General features: G+C 40.9%; 1 protein-coding gene across 4 annotated transcripts in view; it reads left to right on the forward strand.

The window, feature by feature from the left end:
• The first annotated feature begins 290 nt into the window (after nucleotides 1-290).
• LOC144689807 (tetratricopeptide repeat protein 7A-like) overlaps nucleotides 291-19515 on the forward strand; it is a 324990-nt gene continuing 305765 nt past the window's right edge. Inside the window, exons 1-3 of one of the 4 annotated variants that reach the window (XM_078557204.1) lie at nucleotides 291-985; nucleotides 13238-13401; nucleotides 17885-18053. In XM_078557204.1, the coding sequence (XP_078413330.1) occupies nucleotides 859-985; nucleotides 13238-13401; nucleotides 17885-18053 (460 nt within the window). In that variant the 5' untranslated portion in view covers nucleotides 291-858. Of the gene's footprint in view, nucleotides 986-13237; nucleotides 13402-16965; nucleotides 17007-17884; nucleotides 18054-19515 lie in introns of those variants that run through there. The other 3 variants (XM_078557205.1, XM_078557206.1, XM_078557208.1) reach the window with 3 other exon arrangements.

Consider the following 19515-nt stretch of genomic DNA (forward strand, 5'->3'; position numbering starts at 1 on the left):
TTCTTCACTGACTCCCCGATCTGCTGGTTCCTGATCTTGTCCTTTCTCATCACTCCACGCGTTCATTTCAGGATCCGTATCTCATTAGCATCCAATCATTGTTCCTCTCTTGTTGTTGCCCAAGTTTCTGCACTATATAAATGATGGTAGTTCACGTTTTCTCAAATCAAAAACAACAGGAAATGAGTGTTGTGCTTTTTTAAAAAGATAAAACGATTAAGAAATCACCAATGAGAAAAGCCTATCAAAACTGACATCTGCATCCGTCGAATAATTTCAACTTTATAAAACTGAATTTATTTCAATAAAGCACAATCTCAAGCTTTAAATTCCACATAGAACAAAATGTATTTCCAATGATGATATTTCTCAATATCATATTCACAACAAAAACCACATCCAAGTTGTTTGATATTTAACAATGTTAGCAATTGTATTTGGCAAGCTTAATATCTTAACTTGATAACAAATAAATTGTGAATCAATTTATAGGAGGTGGAGACATTTGCAGAATAAGAGAGTTGCAGAAAATGTGCTTGTTTTAATTGTTTTAAGAATGCCTTGTATCAGTGGATATTTTCCTTTTTTTCCTAAGAGGAAAGTTTGGGGCCAGTCTCAAACATTGAGGAAGGGTCATGCGGACTCGAAACGTTGACTCTGTTTCTCTCTCCACAGATGCTGCTAACCCTGCTGAGTTTTTCCAGCATTTTCTGTCCTAGTCTCAAGCATTGCCTTTTGTTTCGGGCTTTAAACCGGAGATAAAACTACAAATCCCAGCGTGCTCCGCGTTGCCACGCAGGCGCAGTGACTGTTTCGGGTGTTTTGGCAGCAGTTCCTTTTCTGGTGGCACAAACTGCAATGGCTTCCAGGATATCATTCTCACAGTACAAGTTAGAAGCAGAAATAGAAAAGTGCAGAGGAGAATGTCAGTGGGACAAAGTTCAAAACTTTGTGAAGCAACTGCCTCCCAAAACTCCGGAGAATGGTAAGTCTTGCTGAACTTTCCCACCCAGCCCTAGTTCTAGGCGACTCACTGAGTGCTTGGAACGGTTTATTGACCTTTGCTATGTTAATTTTCTTTTGGTATCTCAAAAAAGCTGGTCTAAGAATGAAACCAAAGTTGATAAAGGAGTATTTTGGACAATCCATGAACTTACAGATGTGGAAATCTGCAGTAATTGCCGTGAAAATTGTTTATTGATCTGCAGAAATCTTGAAGGTGTTGTTGTGCGTTGCATGAATCTCGTTTTCCGTGCGTTTTCTTATCTTCCTCTTTAACTGTACCCTGTTTGAAGAGACAAACCACAGAGACGTGTTTCATTTCTCTTTTGCCGTTGATTTTTCTTCATATTTACCTACACGTAGGGTTTTCACCGATGTTCTTGGTCACTTAAATTTTTAGTCAGTTTTTTGCCTTCGTGCAAATACTTTACTATGTAGGGGATGAATAAGGTTGCAATCACACTATAACCATCAGCGTAAACTGCTTTTGCTCTACGAGGATGTTACGGATTTGGAAAAGCAAAATGCTGCAGATGCTGGAAATCTGAAATAAAAACAGAAAATCTGGAAATATTCAGCAGGTCAGGAAGCACCTGTGGAGAGAGAGGCAGAGTTAAAGGGCAGCAAAGGAAAGATTGAAGAGCTGGGGAGGCACCACAGACTGGCGCTTGGGCAAAAAAAAAAATCAAAATAGAGGACAGAAATCACTGTCTGAAGTGTGTTAAATTCAATGTTGAGTGCAAAAGGCTGTAAAGTGTCAAATGGGAAACTCTTTCGAGTTATCAACAGTCACAGATTGCAACTCTTTCGAGTACAATCACAGTTCTTGGTTTCCGGGAGTGGGACATGAACCCACAACCCTCTGATTCAAAGGCAAGGGTGCTATGAACTGAGCCACAGCTGACACCCGTGTCAAATGGGAAGATGAAGTGCTGTTCCTCATGCTTAATTGGGGTTCATCGGAATACTGCAGCAAGCCAAGGACAAATGTGAGCCTGAGAATTAAAATGGCAGGTAACTGTAAGTTCGAGGTCATGCTTGTGGACTGAGTGGAGGTGTTCTATAAAGCGGCCACCAAGTCCCCATTTGGTCTTCCCAATGTAGAGGAGACTGCATTGTGAGTAATGATCGGTATCTTGTTTTCATGTTTTTGTTTTTACACATAGCTGTCCTTTATTCTGCCGTTAATCCTTACTCTGGACCAATGCTTTGTTTCTTTACTGCAACCATTACCAGTCCCTTTGCCTTTTGTTCCGTGATACCTTTGTCATTTAGTCTCCCCTGCCCTCTAACCTATCTCTGACCTTCCTTTTTGTTCTCCCGGACCCTCACCCCCTTTTCAACAGAATAAAACCCATCACATTCCTACCTCTCTTCAGTTCTGACGAAGAGTCATATTGGACTTGTAATGTTAACTCTGTTTTTCCCTTCACAGGGTTATGATCTCAGCTGATGTTAATACTGGACAAGTCAGATCCCAGAGTGAAACCTGGGATTTTTTTTAGGAATTTCTATTTAGAAAACTGGAGGGCAGTTACTGAACACATTCACAAGTGTCTGCCAGTGTACTTTTAACACACAGAATAAAAATTTATTAAACAAGAAAAATGAACTACATTACACTAGACAAAAAGGTTGAAAAGATTTCAATACAAGCACCAGTAAATGAGTCAAATCACACTATCCCTTCACCCCAACTATACATTTACAGATTCATACAACTTCGTAAAGATAACACAATTTACACTATCTACCTTATACTCTGCTATTCAGGGCAAGTATTCAGTACATACGAAATAATAGGTGAACTGTGGTCAGACACACCACACCTCAAAACCAAATGACAGATTCTATGGATTTTTCATCAACCTCCTCAGACGCTTGTTACACCGTGAGACAACCAGTCTCTCTGAAACTCTGTCTTTCTCACAAGGGTTTCCAACCTCCAAGCTTGAAGAATTCACCTTGGAATTGTCTTCCAAATGTCACTTGCACTTGGACATCTTCAACAAGGATCCACCTCAAGGGTTTCAGTCTACATGTACACTTGAGCTTCACCTTCCAAACCTTTAGATACTTGGCCATGCCAAGCAGAACACCACTACTGCAAAGGCCCATAGTAAGAAGTCACCAACATTCGGCTGCATCCTCGGATCTTCTGGCTTCTCTCAAGCCCACTTTGCTTCAAGTCTGCTCCCTGCAGCTTTTTTAAATTTGGAGCCAAGTGCTCTGCTCCTTACTTTCAACTTTACTTAACAGGACCTTTTAAGACAGATTTCTGTCCTTTAACTTGAACTTCCTTATGGGACCTTTTTCTGTCCCACTCCCTGGTTTGGGATCTTTTTCTTTGTTTGGAACCTTCTCCCTGTCCCGTCCCGTGTCTTGCTCCTTGGGACACCTTCTCTAGAACGGCACTCCTCTTCAAGTCCCCGACCTCCAGTTTCACACCGTTTCACTTTTCTTCCTTTTTCCCTTCTGCGCAGGTGTGCAGAACCAGTTTCCAATCTGCAGAGCTAAAGAAACAAGTAGCGTATTTGTGCATGCTGGAAACCGGCCCTAAGTATGTGAAAACCCACAAACTGAACATGTGTGGCCATTGTCCACCAGCGCATGTGCAGAAAATCTTGAGGCCCGCTTGGAACTGGAGTTTCCAGCCTTTGAACTCCGATTTAAACTCAAGGCAAGTTTTTTTTTCCCCCTGGGGGTTTGTCACAACACATGCTGCCAGTCCTGCTGAGTTTTTCCAGCACTCTGTTTTTGTTTCTGATTTCCAGCATCTGCAGTAATTTGCTTTTGATATGATAAAGGACCTCATTGTTTGTGATTTTTGTCCCGCCATCGAATTCTCATAATGGACTTCGGGTGTCTTTGGTGGAAGTGTTTCAGAACTTTGATGTGATACCTTTAAACAGACCCAGGATTCTACGCCATACAGCAGGGTTGTAAGGATAGTGGTCTGTTAGAGTTTGATTTGGTCTTCAGCTTAAGGCCGTGCTGCTTCGACGTGACCATGGAGTCGGCCGCAGGCAGAACCTGCTTTCTGGATGCATGCACTGATAACTTCATCAATAGTGGCATCCCTAGAGAGGACATTACCAAGGTATGAGAATTTTTCTACAACCTAGAGAATAGTGCTATCAATGGTTATGTCTGGCACTTCATAGTGCATACCGGGTGCTGGCCAAATCATAACCTCAGTCTTAGAGACACTGATTTGGAGACCAAGGTTATTGGCAGCACTCAAAAATTTGTTTGCTGTGGTCTGGATGCTGCCCGTGTTGTGGGCAGGTAGGGCACAGTCATTTGCATACAGAAGTTTTCTGATTACTGCCTCTGTGACTTTGGTGGAGGCATATAGCCTGGAGAGATTGAGGAGCTTCCATGAATGGAACTTAATAAGACATAAGACCATAAGACATAGGAGCAGAAATTAGGCCATTCGGCCCATCAAGTCTGCTCTGCCATTCAATTATGGCTGATACGTTTCTCAACCCCATTCTCCCACCTTCTCCCCATAACCTTTGATCCCCTTACCAATCAAGAACCTATCTATCTCGGTCTTAAATACACTCAATGACCTGGCCTCCACAGCCTTTTGTGGCAATGAATTCCATAGATTCACCACTCTCTGGGCTAAAGAAGTTTCTCCTCTTCGCTGTTCTAAAAGGTCTTCCCTTTACTCTGAGGCTGTGCCCTCGGGTCCTAGTCTCCTACTAATGGAAACATCTTCCCCACGTCCACTCTATCCAGGCCTTTCAGTATTCTGTAAGTTTCAATCAGATCCCCCCTCATCCTTCTAAACTCCATCGAGTATAGACCCAGAGTCCTTAAACGTTCCTCATATGTTAAGCCTTTCATTCCTGGGATCGTCCTTGTGAACCTCCTCTGGACCCTCTCCAGGGCCAGAACATCCTTCCTGAGATACGGGGCCCAAAACTGCTCACAATATTCTAAATGTGGTCTGACCAGAGCCTTATAAAGCCTCAGCAGCACATCCCTGCTTTTATATTCTAGTCCTCTCGAAATAAATGCCAACATTGCATTTGCCTCCTTAACTACCGACTAATGTTGATCCCTGCAGGCATGTCTCTGGTGGCTTCCTTAAGCACTACAGCAAAGAAGAGATTGAAGAGTTGCGAGGCATGATGCATCCTTCCTTTGCGCCATTGATTGCAGCAAAGGCATTGGACATCTCTCAACGCAGGCACAAACATGTCCAGCCATGCCATCGTGCAGTAGGCACAAGATTTTGACAAACTTGCTCAGACATCCTAGCTTGGAGAGCAAGTGTCATTGACCGGGTTAATTGACGTTGTCAAATTAGGTCTATGGCTGGCATAAATAGAACCTGATGTTGCTCTCTGTGATTTTCTTGTAGTTGGCTTGCTGCAAACATCGTATTGGCTGACCAGTGGTTATCCCTAAAACCAGATTGTGATTCTGAGAGGACATCTACGATGCTGTCTGGTAGTTGGTTTTAATCAGATCCTTGTGAGGACCTTTCCTGCGATTGAGAGAAGACTTTATTCCTTAGTAGTTGCTGCTTACATTTTTGGATCTTTTCCATTCCAGATGCTGACTATGTTGACATCCTTGAGGTCCTGTGGAACTTTTTCCCGACCCTAGATACTCTTGAAGACAATTAAGTTTAACATACTGTGTACTAATACACTGCCAAATCTCTGCTGTAATGCCATCTGGGCCTGGGGTTTTGCCTTGTTTAGTTGATTTGATTGTCTTTATCACCTCTTCCGTGGAAGGAAGAAGAGATAGGCTTACTTTCTCAGGCAATTGCTCAATTTGATGCAGAGGATCTGCTGAGATGTGGGAGCCTCTGTTGAGGAACATGGTGAAGTGCTTATGCCACCTTTCTGCCAGTTTGGCACCAGTAAGATTCTACCAATGGCCATTAGATGAATGACCAGTCAATATGCTTTCTACCTGTCTATCTCTCTGCCTTATGATGTGGTATCATTCACTGAAAGATTGAAGAAGGAAGTTCAAAGATTGTTTTCATACAGAGGGGTAATGAAGCATGAAATGTTTGATCATAATTTGTTCATGAGGCAGAGAAAATAATATATAAAGGGAATTAAAGGAAGAAAATTATCAAAGGATATGGGGAAAGGGCTGAAAGATTGGTTTAGAGGAAGGAACTCCAGTTGGAGAAGTAGCAGTGGCACAGGTGTGATGGGCTGAATGGCCTTCCTTTGTGGTATAATTTCTTAAAGTCTGTTCTCAAACATGACCCTACCCAGGCCCAATCCTGCTCTAGTTTGGGCTCGGATGAAAGGTACTAATTGTACTTCGATACACCGCTCTATGTGTATTTATGGAGAAATGTACTAGACTGGCTTGTATCTTTTTTACTAGCAGGTCAAAACATAGGAACAGGAGTAAGGCATTTAGTCCCTCAAGCTTGTTCCAACATTCAGTCAGGTCTTATGACCTAACTCCATTTACCCACCTTTGTCCCACATCCCTTAATATCTTTGATTAACAAAAATTTATTAATCTCAGTTTTAAAATTAACAATTGATCTAGCATCAGTTACCATTTGCAAAAGAGAGTTCCAAACTTCTACCATCCTTTGCTTTTAGAAGCGTTTCCTAATTTCACTGCTGAAAGGTCTGGCTTTAAGTTTTAGACACTGCCTCCTAATCTTACACTCTCAAACTAGTAAAAATGGTTTATTTCTATCTGCACTAACTGTTTTCCTTTAATATTGTGAAAACTTCAATCAAGTCATCCCTTAATCTTCAAAATTGCGGGGAATATACCCCTACTTAGTGTAACCTCTCCTTGGAGACCAGGTATTATTCTGGTAAATTTATGCAACACTCCCTACAGGCCAATACCTGTATATCCTTCCTAAGGTGTGGTGCCCAGAATTGCTCACAATACTCCAGGGCTTTGCAAAGCTAAAGCATGCATTCCAGTCTTTCAGATATAAAGGCCAGCATCCCATTAGCCTTTTTGATTATTTTCTGTACCTGTTCATGACATTTTAATAATCTATGTACCTGGAATCGTAAATCTCTTTGGACCCTCATTGTTTCTAACTTTTCCTCACTTAAAAAGTATCCCGTTCTATCATTTTTAGGTGCAGAGTAGATGACCTCACATTTGCATACTTTGAAATCCAATTGCTACAGTTTTGCCCATTCACTTAATATATCAATCTCTTTATAATTTGACACTTTCATCTATACTGCTGACTATCTTTGTGACATCTTTGTGCAGCAGTCCAAGAAGGCAGCTCACCACCACCTTCTCAAGGGCAATTAGGGATGAACAACAAATGCTGGCCTTGCCATCGATGCTCTTATTCTATGAATTTTTTTTTAAATTGGCAAATTTGGATCTGTGGCTTTCTACCTTGCCATTTCTGTTGTTAATAAATATGGCAAATATTCGAGTATCTCCCCATTGTCCTTAAGTTCTGCCTCATGCTGCTGAGCCAGTTTCCTAACCAGGTTAGCATTTTGCCTTTGAGTCCATGAACTCCAATTTAGCTAACCGTCTCCTATGAGGGCCTTTATCAAATACCTATGGAAGTCCATGTAAATATCATCTATAGACATTCCCCTGTCCACTACTTTCAATCATCTCTTCAAAAAACCCAATCAGATTTGTCAGGAATGTCCTACCCTTCACAGAACCATGTTGGCTCTCTCTGATCAACTGAAAATTTTCAAGGTGTTCAGTCACTCCATCCTTATTTATAGGCTCTCGTAATTCTAGCAATGTCAGGCCAACTAGTCTACAATTCCCTGGTTTCCTTCTCTCAGCTTTCCTATATAGCAGAGTGACATGCACAATTTTCCAATGTAAAGGAACAGTTCCTGAACGGAAAGAACTTCGGAAGATTGTAGTCAAGGAATTTACAATCTTATGACCAATCCTTTTAAAATTCTGGGATGGATTTTGGTGGTTTTAATTTCTTTGTTATTGTTGTTTTGCTTACGCTAATTTAGTGAGCCCCAACCCTGATTCAGTGATAGTTTCCTTCGGGTGTCTAGCATGCTGACCTCTTCCTCTGCTTAAATATTGACGTAAGGCAATTGTTCAGCATGTCTGCCATTTCATTATTTTCATTAACAGTATCACCATTATCAGTTTTTAAGGGGCTCGCCCTGCTCCTGACCACTTTTTCAAAATGTAATTGTAAAAATGTTTTTTTGTCAATTTTAATATCCCCTACACATTTCTTTTCATAATCTTTTTCTTTAGCTCTTACTATCTCTTTTTTCACCCTTTCCTGTTCTTTGTATCTTTCTGATTTGCCAGCATCTGTGCTTTTTTTTCATTTTTTTTGTGCTTTTAGTTTTTTTATACCACACCTCTTTGGTTGTCTATGGCTGTCTTTTCTGGCAAGTAGAGCTCTTGTCCCTTAAGGATATTAACTGGTTCTGTATCACAAATTATTTTTTTGAACACCTCCCACTGGAGTGGGAAAAAGTGACCTGGCCACATATTTCAGGAAAACATGTGGTTTTCATTATTCAAAAGGCTGTGTGAATTTTTATGGCATGTTTGTATTGTTTTGCAACGGCTAATGGCTATGGGTACCAGCTGGTACCAATGGTATGCTCATTCCCATAGCAACTGATAAACAAACAGTGATATCTTTAGTCACGAGCTGCAGAAACTGGTGGTAGACCTGGGAACATTTAGATTCGTCTCACTTGGGACAAAGCCAGGGACAGTGCTTTAAACCTAGGGATGTTAAAACGAAGAGCTCTGGACCATTGTGACTAATCAGAGGGAAAAAGAAAAGATTAGCACTTCTATAATGTCTTATCCTGTCTCTCAGAAATGTGTCTGAGGTAGTTGCATATCAGCCTGAAAATTTCAGGGCGTATCGTTGTCATAAAAATTAACACATTCATATCAAATTAATCTGTCTACAATTTGATCACTGGTTTAAATCATCTAATTTTAAATAGCAGATAGAGAAACTTTAACATGAATGTGTTTAGTGTTCTGACAATGGTATTGTATCGGGTACTTTCCAGACCATAGTACCATTTACTGCCGAATACAGTACATTTTTCTAAGATTGTTTGAAGTAAAAGAAAAACTACACACATTCTGCCCTTGGTGGATACTGGGTGAGTGGCATGGAGGGTGCAAGGGCAAAGGGTTGTCATGAGTTGGCACTGTTTGCCTAGGGACTACGTAGGGACATGGGGTGGATAGAAGGGCACATGTTGGCATAGGGGCTATAAAGGGCCTTGGGGGTGGGTAGAGGGGCATAGGTTTGCATGGAGGGTATGAGGGGCCATGAGGTGGCATGGGTTGGGATGGATGGAGCATGGGGAGTGTGAGGGCTAGAGGGCTTATCTGTTGTTTTTCTACAGCGGACGAATCCCAGATCACTGATTCGGGCCTTTTGCACAGCCCGCCTCAGCACCCAGGAGCACCTGCGGTTGCCTCTAAACTCTTTCCAGGCTCAGCAGGCCCGACTCCCGTTAACACCTGCCCTGCCCCCCAGGAGTGAAAGTAAGATCACCTGGGGCACTTTCTCCTGAGTTGGGTTTGCAGTGCTGGAAATTTTCTCAACTCTGCACTCCTGACTCGGGAGCAAAAATTCAAGCCTAGGTCAGATGACCGAAAGCTCGGTCAAAGTGGTAGGTTTTAAGTGTCTTAAAGGTGGAAAGCGGGGTAAAGGGGCAGAGAGGTGTAGGGAGGGGATTCTAAAACTTGGGGCCTAGGCAAATGAAAGCACGGCTACCACTGTTGGAGCAATTATGATTGAGAGTGCACAGGAGGCCAGAATTAGAGGAGCACAGGTATCTTGGAGAGCTGTGGGGCTGGAGGAGATTACAGAGATAGGGAGGGGAGAGGCCATGGTGGGATTTGAAAACAAGGATGAGAATTTTAAATCCAGACATTGCTTGATCTGCAGCCAATGTAGGTCAGCAAGCACAGAGGTGATAGGGGAACGGGACTTGCTGTGAGGTAGGACACGGGCAGCAGAGTTTTGGATGACCTCAAGTTTATGGAAGGTAGAATGTGTGAGACCAGGCAGGAGGGCATTGGAATAGTCAAAACTAGAGGTAACCTAACTAAGTAAAATATTGCTTCATTTGGGGTTCACAGTTTCTTTAAAAAATGGTTTTTTTTAAATTTCCCAATTGGGGGTGGGGTGGGGATGTTGGGGTCTTTGATTGTTCTTCATTTTAGCTTTTGCTTAGTTTTCTTAATGTGTTTTTCTAAGTTTTTTAAAGTTGTTTGTTTCTTTTTCTTTCCTGTTCTTTGAGATGGGTTGTGGGGGTGAGAGGACTCTGGAAAAAGTGTCATGAACAATAAGAATCATCCTTTGTTTCAATATTACTGTTGGATGCGTTCATGGAAAAGGCTACAATCCCTTTGATGTGGGACAAATCAGTTCTTGAACTTGTTTGTGCCCTTCTCCATAAGAACATTTAACAGGAGTTTGATGTATGGATGAGGATATGCACTCATGATGGGACTTACTTTATTTTAATGGATTGAATTGGAATAGTTTTTAATACATTTTAATTAAAGTTAGATATGTGATAGGGTAATTTTCTTTTTATTGTTGTTGGTCATTTATATGTAGTCTTAGAATGAATGAGCAATGTACCCAAAATGAATTTCTATATGGACCATAAAGTGAAATCGAACTGAATTAAAATTGAATTGAGAATTGTGGGTTTAAATCTTATTGGGAGAAATAGCTTTGCATTAGTTCAGACAAATTTTGGGGGCCACCTAGATACAGTAGAGAGGGGGTTCCAGCTGAGATATATGTGGATTTTGGGGAGACAGGGGAGATGGGAAATTGAGGAGGAATATGTAGGAGGAATTGAAATTGACTTGGAATTCCTGTCTGAGAACGTGGGGGCTGTGGGTGAGCACTGCAGAGACAGAAGAAACATATAAATAAAAGTGAATACTGTTACTCATATTGGGATGAAATTTTAAAAGTTTGTTATTTCATTTAAACCTTGAGTTTGACAAATTGGTGCCGTGACTTCTGTGGCCATTTTTAATGTCAAGTGTGACCAGCCACTGGAGGATTTTTTTCTTTGATCCCTCCTGACATCAATTTTACTTGGGTTCCTGCTGCTGTACTCATTGGAATGGTGCCTTAATGCAAAGGGCAGCTATTTTCATCCCTTCTCTGCCATTCAGCTCTTGCATTCATGTCTGGACAAAGCTGGGATATGTCAGGAGCTGAGTGGTCCTGGTGGAATCCAAGCTGAGCAGTTATTAATTACCAATGACAGGAAGGCGGCTGATAGAGTGGATGGACGGGTTAGATTTATCCTGATTTTTGTGAATTGGGCATATCTGGACAATCACATGCCAAGTAACCACCAGCGTTATAGCTTTACTAGGATAGCTTGATTGGTGGTGCTACGGGGTGTGGTTGGGGAAGGTGTTAGCTTTGATGTACGGGTATATTGTTCCATTTAGACACTAAAATTTCAGTTACTGATGTAAAAAAAGAGTGGATGAAAATATTCTGATCACGCTTTCAACAATTTGAACTTCCTCTTCATGTCCACTCCCTGCAGTCAGTGCCAGTAATGGTAGGGCTTAGGACCTCATTCAGGTCCTATCCTGCTCTAGTTTGTCTCTGACTTGGCAGTAGTGGAAAAATAAAATTGCACCTAATTTCCAATTAAATGGGGGTTGAGGTTAATATAAGATTGGGTTTTAAATCATCTGTGTAATAAATACTTGATGGCTGTGAATATATTAGAGGTACCTGTGATAATTCAAATACATAACTCTAAATATCATAAGGATTGTGGAATTCTTTCACATTTATTAAAGAACTTGTTGAATGCCCCAACACTAACGCATTATCTCAAGATTGCTTCCTGAATTGCCTGCAACCTTAAGTTAATTGGGCCCTAAACAGCAATACATAGAAATCCATGAACCTGAATAACTGTAAATTTAAACATCTCTTAGTTCTATAATGCCAGTGTTTCCAAAAACACATATTAAGACAATCTTCACCGTTTTGGAAACTTGTCATTCATTTCTTACCTTTAGTTTCTAACCTCTCTCAGTGCATTACGTGCAATGCATTGGAGATTATGAAATTAATCTTCTAGTCACAGTAAGTAAAACAAAAGTAATAATAAATATATATTTTTAATTGTATTACCTTTTTGCACAGATAAAATGCTTGTGTTACAGAGCGTCTGCGGAATTTTTATAACATGGGAGGAGGACCTGAGAAGCCAAAAGCTTTGCAATCCGTTGTTATAGATTGTATATAGTGTAGCTACAGTGTTCTGGTAATAGAGAAATGGACATTGAGTCCAGAAGTAGTGCCATTGTGATGGTAGTCACCCAGGCAATTAATGAGTATTCCATCACACTCCTGACTTGAGCCTTGTAGATGTTGGAGAAGAAAGGAGGCAATCTACTCATCAGAGTACACAGCCTTTGTCTGCTGCTGCAACCACATTGTTGATATGGCTATCAAATGATGACATCCAAGATGTTAATAGTTGAGAACTCATCGATGGTGGTGCCATTGAAAGACCATGAAAAGATGCTGAGTTTTATTTGTTTGAGATGGTAATTGCACAACACTTATATAACTTGCTACTGATCAGCCCAAGCCTGAAATTTTTCCGGTCCTTTTGAAGGCTTTATTATATGCTAAGGGCATATTAGTAACAACACCAGGAATGCCATAGAGTGAAGCATCAACTCAGCGAAGCTACTATAGAGTGCTGTTTTTCTATCATCCCTGTCCTTACTCCCAGTTCCCCAATGCCTCCAATTAAAATCCGTGTCTAAATCCGCTTAAGGCCTTGCTACTCCTTCTCATAGTCCTGAATCCCCATTTGAACTCCCCGTCCCTCTGACTGTGGAACTTTTTTGCAATTCCCCACACTGCCCTCAATTGGTGGCCTTGTCTTCGACTGGCTGGCCTGACATTTTTGGGTTTTCTTCCTAAGTCTCTTCACAAACTCTCTTCCTTTAAAGGCCTCTTAGTAGCTCATCCTTTGGCTCAGTATCCATTTTTGTTTGATTACACTTCTGTGAAGCACGTTGGAATGTTTCCTATGTTAATAAGTTATATGTAATAAGCAATGTTGTGTAAATGCCGGCTGTTATTTAAATGTAGAAATGGGTTGGGAGTAAAGGCTAGCACTGTAATAAAATTAAATTGCTTCTGTTCTATGGCAATGCTAAAGTTATTTGTTACATTTTTTTTTAAAATGCCAAATAAAAGATGATTTTGGAAACCTGCTGCTTGCTGAAGCCCTCTTGGAACAGTGCCTCAAGGAAAACACAAGCAAGCTGAAAGATTGCACTCCGCTAATGGAAAAGAATGAACCCAAAATGAGAGACGCCAAAAAGCACTTGAGCAGTATATTAAACAGAGGCAAACTGCAAGTGAGTACATAGCATGAAACTATTGAGACAGAATATTCATACATACATACACTGACAAAAACTGCCAAGGATACAGCTCAGGATGTAACATCAGCAGACAATCAGTTAAGGACTTGCCTTAGGTGGTCTGAGGTGGATAAATCACCTGGACCAGATGGATTAAAGGTCTGAAGGTGGATAAATCAGATGGATTACACCCCAGAGTTCTGAAGGAGATAGCTGAAGAGATAGTGAAGGCGTAAGTGGTGATCTTTCAGGAATCACTGGAGTCAGGGAGGGTTCCAGAGGACTGGAAAATCACTAATATAACCCCCCTGTTTAAGAAGGGAGTGAGGCAAAAGACGGGAAATTACAGGCCGATTAGCCTGACCTGGTCAATGACACTTGCTCTCCAAGCTAGGATGTCTGAGCAAGTTTGTCAAAATCTTGTGCCTACTGCACGATGGCATGGCTGGACATGTTTGTGCCTGCGTTGAGAGATGTCCAATGCCTTTGCTGCAATCAATGGCGCAAAGGAAGGATGCATCATGCCTCGCAACTCTTCAATCTCTTCTTTGCTGTAGTGCTTAAGGAAGCCACCAGAGACATGCCTGCAGGGATCAACATAAGTCGGTAGTTAAGGAGGCAAATGCAATGTTGGCATTTATTTCGAGAGGACTAGAATATAAAAGCAGGGATGTGCTGCTGAGGCTTTATAAGGCTCTGGTCAGACCACATTTAGAATATTGTGAGCAGTTTTGGGCCCCGTATCTCAGGAAGGATGTTCTGGCCCTGGAGAGGGTCCAGAGGAGGTTCACAAGAACGATCCCAGGAATGAAAGGCTTAACATATGAGGAACGTTTGAGGACTCTGGGTCTATACTCGATGGAGTTTAGAAGGATGAGGGGGGATCTGATTGAAACTTTCAGAATACTGAAAGGCCTGGATAGAGTGGACGTGGGAAAGACTAGGACCCGAGGGCACAGTCTCAGAGTAAAGGGAAGACCTTTTAGAACAGAGAAGAGGAGAAACTTCTTTAGCCAGAGAGTGGTGAATCTATGGAATTCATTGCCACAGAAGGCAGTGGAGGCCAGGTCATTGAGTGTATTTAAGACCGAGATAGATAGGTTCTTGATTGGTAAGGGGATCAAAGATTATGGGGAGAAGGCGGGAGAATGGGGTTGAGAAACATATCAGCCATGATTGAATGGCGGATCAGACTCGATGGGCTGAATGGCCTAATTTCTGCTCCTATGTCTTATGGTCTTATGGTCTTCAGGCAGATCACATATACCGTACCAATGTTATGCCATACATATACACACTTATATGTAAAAATCACATCTATATGTAAAAATCACATTCATATATGTCTATATTTTTTCCTGTCCTACAGCATTAGATAAGCAAAAAGCCTACTGGAGAAAGCTGCTGCTACTTTAGTGTAGATATAATAAAGTGCTTGAAGCAGAGTGCCAGAAAATATTATTGAATGAGATGCAGTTTTGGGGCTAATGGCAGATCCTAATCATAAGTAGAGTTCTTCTTTGTTCTCTCTAAGATTAAAAAATTATACTTCAATGAAAAATTTTGAATGTTAGTAATCTATAATTCTTTTTAAGATGTCCCTTGCATTCTGGGCCAAGAAAATTTAATTTCTTAGTTCATCTATAGGTTATATTTTTCTTGTGTGTAAAATGTATTTTTACTGAACTGTCGCAACCTTCAGTGTTTGCTGTAGCTATATTTTCACTTTGCATCCCGAAGAAATTAGACCTAAATCATATTGATGGTTTGCACCCGTATTTTCTTTTGTTGCTTCCAATCAAAAGCTGCTGAAATGTTAGACCTTCAGACCGTAGGGGTCTTGGATGTTAAAGTCAATTTTCATACATTGAATAAAGGACAAACCTGGAGCCAGTCTTTTTCTTAATGCAGGGCTATTCAGAGAACATAGGCACAAACTCCCCTTTTCCTCCCCCTACACCAGTATAAACCAGTTCTTATATGTTTAGGAATAATTCCCTAATCCTTCCCCAATTAGTAACAGCTGCTCTTGCTTACAAACTAAGGCATGTAAATCATTGTAACAGGATTCCAACATTAACACTGAGGTAGTGGAATGCCTGTTTAATCCCTCCAACTCATGCTTCACACAGATCTTGATCTTGCACTGAATGGTGGTTAAGCAATTTTCCATGGGGTAGGGGAGGGAGCAAAAATCTGATGGAGCGTCTCCCCTTGCTTCACGTAGTTTTCCCTTCTTACTATCATATACAGATCCTTTAAATAGAATTAATTAAATGAAAATAAATGAATTAGAGAGAGAGAGAAAGTTTGCAAGCTTTCCACATTAGCTGTTTCCTATCTCTGATGTTCCTGATATCCAAAAAATTTGAAAAATGTCCCCTAGATCCATCCACTTATGAGAGTGTTCAAATTTCTTCCCCACAGTTAGAGGTCAACTTCAGGAATACGTGACTTGTGGACTTTAGCTGTTGACCTTTGTCCTTCACTGTGGAGGCTGGTTCTGTGATGTATCGTAATTTGGGGATGAAGAGCAGAGGTTAATCTCCTGTGTACACAAACTCTGTTAGCATTGTACATTTTTTAAAACACACTGAAAAAGTAGGCTTTGATTTTGTTCCAATGAGGGATGTCAGCTTGTGGAATGGAATATTTTCCATTGCAGCCACCCAGTTCCAAGCACTCCTTGGTCAAGTATAGTATGATTAGATGTAGAGAGAAACTTCTACTTTGCACTAGCCCCAGGAGAGTATCCCTTATTGCACCAGTGTTACATTTTTTCATTTCCAATACCACTCGTCTGAGTCAGATTGTCTTTTGGGGCTCCAAACAAGGCAGTGGATTGAAGCTTTGCAGATTCTTTTCTTTAATTCTTGTACAAAGAGGAGATATTTTTCTACAGCCTTGATTAAGTCCATCTGTCAGACATAAAAACTTACTGCACCATTTATTGAAACTCATGATTCATATTGTACAACTTCAGTATTTTTTTCTTCATTCATGGTATGTGAACATTGCTGGCAAGCATCTGTTGCCCATCTCTAATTGCCCTTGAGAGGGTGATAGTGAGCCACTTCTTGAATTGCTATAGTCCATCTGTTATAGGTGCACCTCTCAGTTCATAGCACCCTCACCTTTGAATCAGAAGGTTGTGGGTTCATGTCCTACTGCCGGAAAAAAAAAGTCAAGAACTGTGAATGTACTCGAAAGAGTTACAGTGCTGTCAGGAAGGGAGTTCCAGGTTTTGACCCAGCAACGGTGAATGAATGGCGATATAATTCCATGTCAGGATGGTGTGTGGCTTGGAGGGGAATCTGGAGGTGATGGTGTTCCCATGCTTCTGCTGCCCTTCTCTTTCTAGGTGTTAGAGGTTGCTGGTTTGGAAGGTCCTTTCAAAGGAGGCTTAGCAAGTTGCTGCAATGAATTTTGTAGATGATACAGTCTGCTGGCAAGTGTACTGGTGATAGAGGAAGTGATCAGGCAAGCTACTGTATCTTGGATGGTGTGGAGCTTCTCAAGTGTTGTTGGAGCTGCAGTCATCCAGGCAAGTGGAGAGCACTCCATCACACTCCTGACTCGTGCCTTCTGGGAGTCCGGAGGTGAGTTACTCGCCAAAGAATTACCAGCCTTTGATTTGCTTTTGTAGCCACAGTATATGGCTGATCCAGTTATGTTTCTGGTCAATGGTAGCCTCCAGGATGTTGATGGTGGAGGATTCAGCGATTATAATGCCCTTGAAAGTTAAGGGAAGACAGTTAGATTCTCTCTTATTGGAGATGGTCATTGCCTGGCAGTTGGGTTTGTGAATGTTGTTTGCTACTTATCAGCGCAAGCCTGAATGTTGTCCAGGTCCAGCTGCATGTGGGCACGCACTGCTTGAAAATCTGAGGAATCATAAATGGTACTAAACATTGTGCAATCATCAGTGAACATCCCCACTTCTGGTTTTATGTTGGAGGAAGGTAATTGATGAAGTAGCTGAAGATGGTCAAGCCTAGGACACTGAAGAACTTCTGCAATGATGCCCTGGAGCTGAGGTGATTGACCTCCAACAACCACAAACGTCTTCTTTTGTGCTACGTATGATTCCAACCAGTGGAGACTTTTCACCTGATCCTCATTGGATTCAATTTTGCTAGGCCTTGATGCCACACTCTGTCAAATGCTGCCTTGATGTCAAGGGCAGTTGCTGTAATGGAATTTAACGAATATATTACCACCAACAATACCAATGCTATATTTTTTTCATGTATATTGTATGTCCTGCATATCAGAATATGAATAATTTTGGCTTGCAATCAGTCTTACAAGCAGAGAACAGCTATATTATTACTGAAGCAGAGAGCAAACTTGAGACGAGATAAAGATTTCTTATTCTTGGAATTTACTCATAAATTAAAGCACTAAGCTTTTTTTCAAAAAATAAAATCAGAAACTTACTGTGATGGGCACCAACAGCCTTGTTCTCCTCTTTCAGCACAATCTGATGACTGAAGCCATTCTTACCTTAGCAAAACTGCATTTTGTAGAGGGGTCGTATCGTGATGCACTCAGCATGTATGCCCGCATAGGAATCGATGACCTTTGTATTGAAGATGAACCACTTTATAAGAAAAGACTGTTAGCAGAAGCCTCAGTTATTAAAGGTAACCACAGTTAACTTTTATTTTTCTATATAATACTTTTAATGGCAACTTTTGTACACCTGCAGAAAAATGAAAAACTAAGGGGAAACTGCATAGAAGCACAAATGGGTTGTTTTAGAATATTGAGCAGATTTGAGAAACCTTTGGAAGCATGTTTTTGTACTGTTAATCTTTTGCAATTTGGGTGAATATTTTTGAAGAGCCTGTCTTGGTTCCCGGTGCACTTGTTCAGAGCAACCCCAATGGTAAGTGACCCTAATGCTTAATGATTTTCTTCATTATTTTATTAAAATAATAGCCAGTTTTCTCCCACTCTCCTCTTCACATTGGGATGCAATCCAAAGATGCCAGCTACCTTACTCAAGCAACAAATTGGTAATGAGTATTGATAATCCGCATAACCATGGAGGGTGGGATGGTTGAGCATAATCTAGCAGGAATCGCTAAATAAGCATTAGAAGTGTGATCTTGGCTGATTCCTTTTCATTCTCACCTCAGCCTTGGGACATAGAGGCTAATTAAAGTTGTGGCATTGGCTGAGATCAACAAACTTGGCACCGACTGGGCTCTGAATTTGCATCCTTGCTGTCTAGCTCAGTTCAACTCTGATTATTATGTCTGTTCTTTTAGGAATTTTGAGATGAACCTAGCGGTGATGGTGATGGTGGTGGTGGGGGGGAGGAGGGGGTGGTGGGGGTGGCAGTGGCGGCAGTGGAGTGGTGGGTAGCACTGTATGGTTAATCAACGCTGATTAATGCCATCACTGGCTGTTTTATCATGGAGGAGGAAGCATTTACTGATAAGAACTTAGGTTATTTTGAACTCATCAAATTAGACATGTAGTCTTTGTTAGGGGCTTAAGTGTCGTTTAAAGTTCAATTCCATGTATCAGCACCTCATTCAAATGGATGTGGTTTCAATGCAGTCTAATACTGTGTATTGTTATCCTGGCGCAGTTTATTGTTTGCAGTGAATAGTGATTTCCTGCTAAACATGAGGGCATTAATTGCAATATTTAAAGAATATTGGAAATATAAATTATATTGAAATAATGTATCTCAACCAACAGTTTGAAAAACTTTATACAAGCAGTGCAGTTTAATGTGAAAGTAGTATTTTGCTTTGTTATGTCATGTTGAAGAAAATGATCAAAATTATTTTATTACTTGTATAGAGAAGAGCAGGAGGAGTTTGTTCAGTATTTGTAGTAATATGTTCATAGTGACTGGCATATAACAAGACAATTATTTCATTTTTATGTTTTGTTAAATCAGTTCAAAACGTGTTCCTTTTATTTGGCCGTCACCATTGATTGTTGGCAAAGTTCTATTGAAATTCATGCAGACTGTTGAAGACAGGCTGTACTTATTTTCCATTACAGCAGTGGAGCAGCAAACAGAAGTCAAATCAACTTCAGTTCAAAGTTGAATGTGGTGCCATCTTGGACACTGTTATACTGCAA

This window comes from Cetorhinus maximus, chromosome 14 (genome assembly GCF_964194155.1).
Source record: "Cetorhinus maximus chromosome 14, sCetMax3.hap1.1, whole genome shotgun sequence".
Taxonomy (NCBI): Eukaryota; Metazoa; Chordata; class Chondrichthyes; order Lamniformes; family Cetorhinidae; genus Cetorhinus; species Cetorhinus maximus.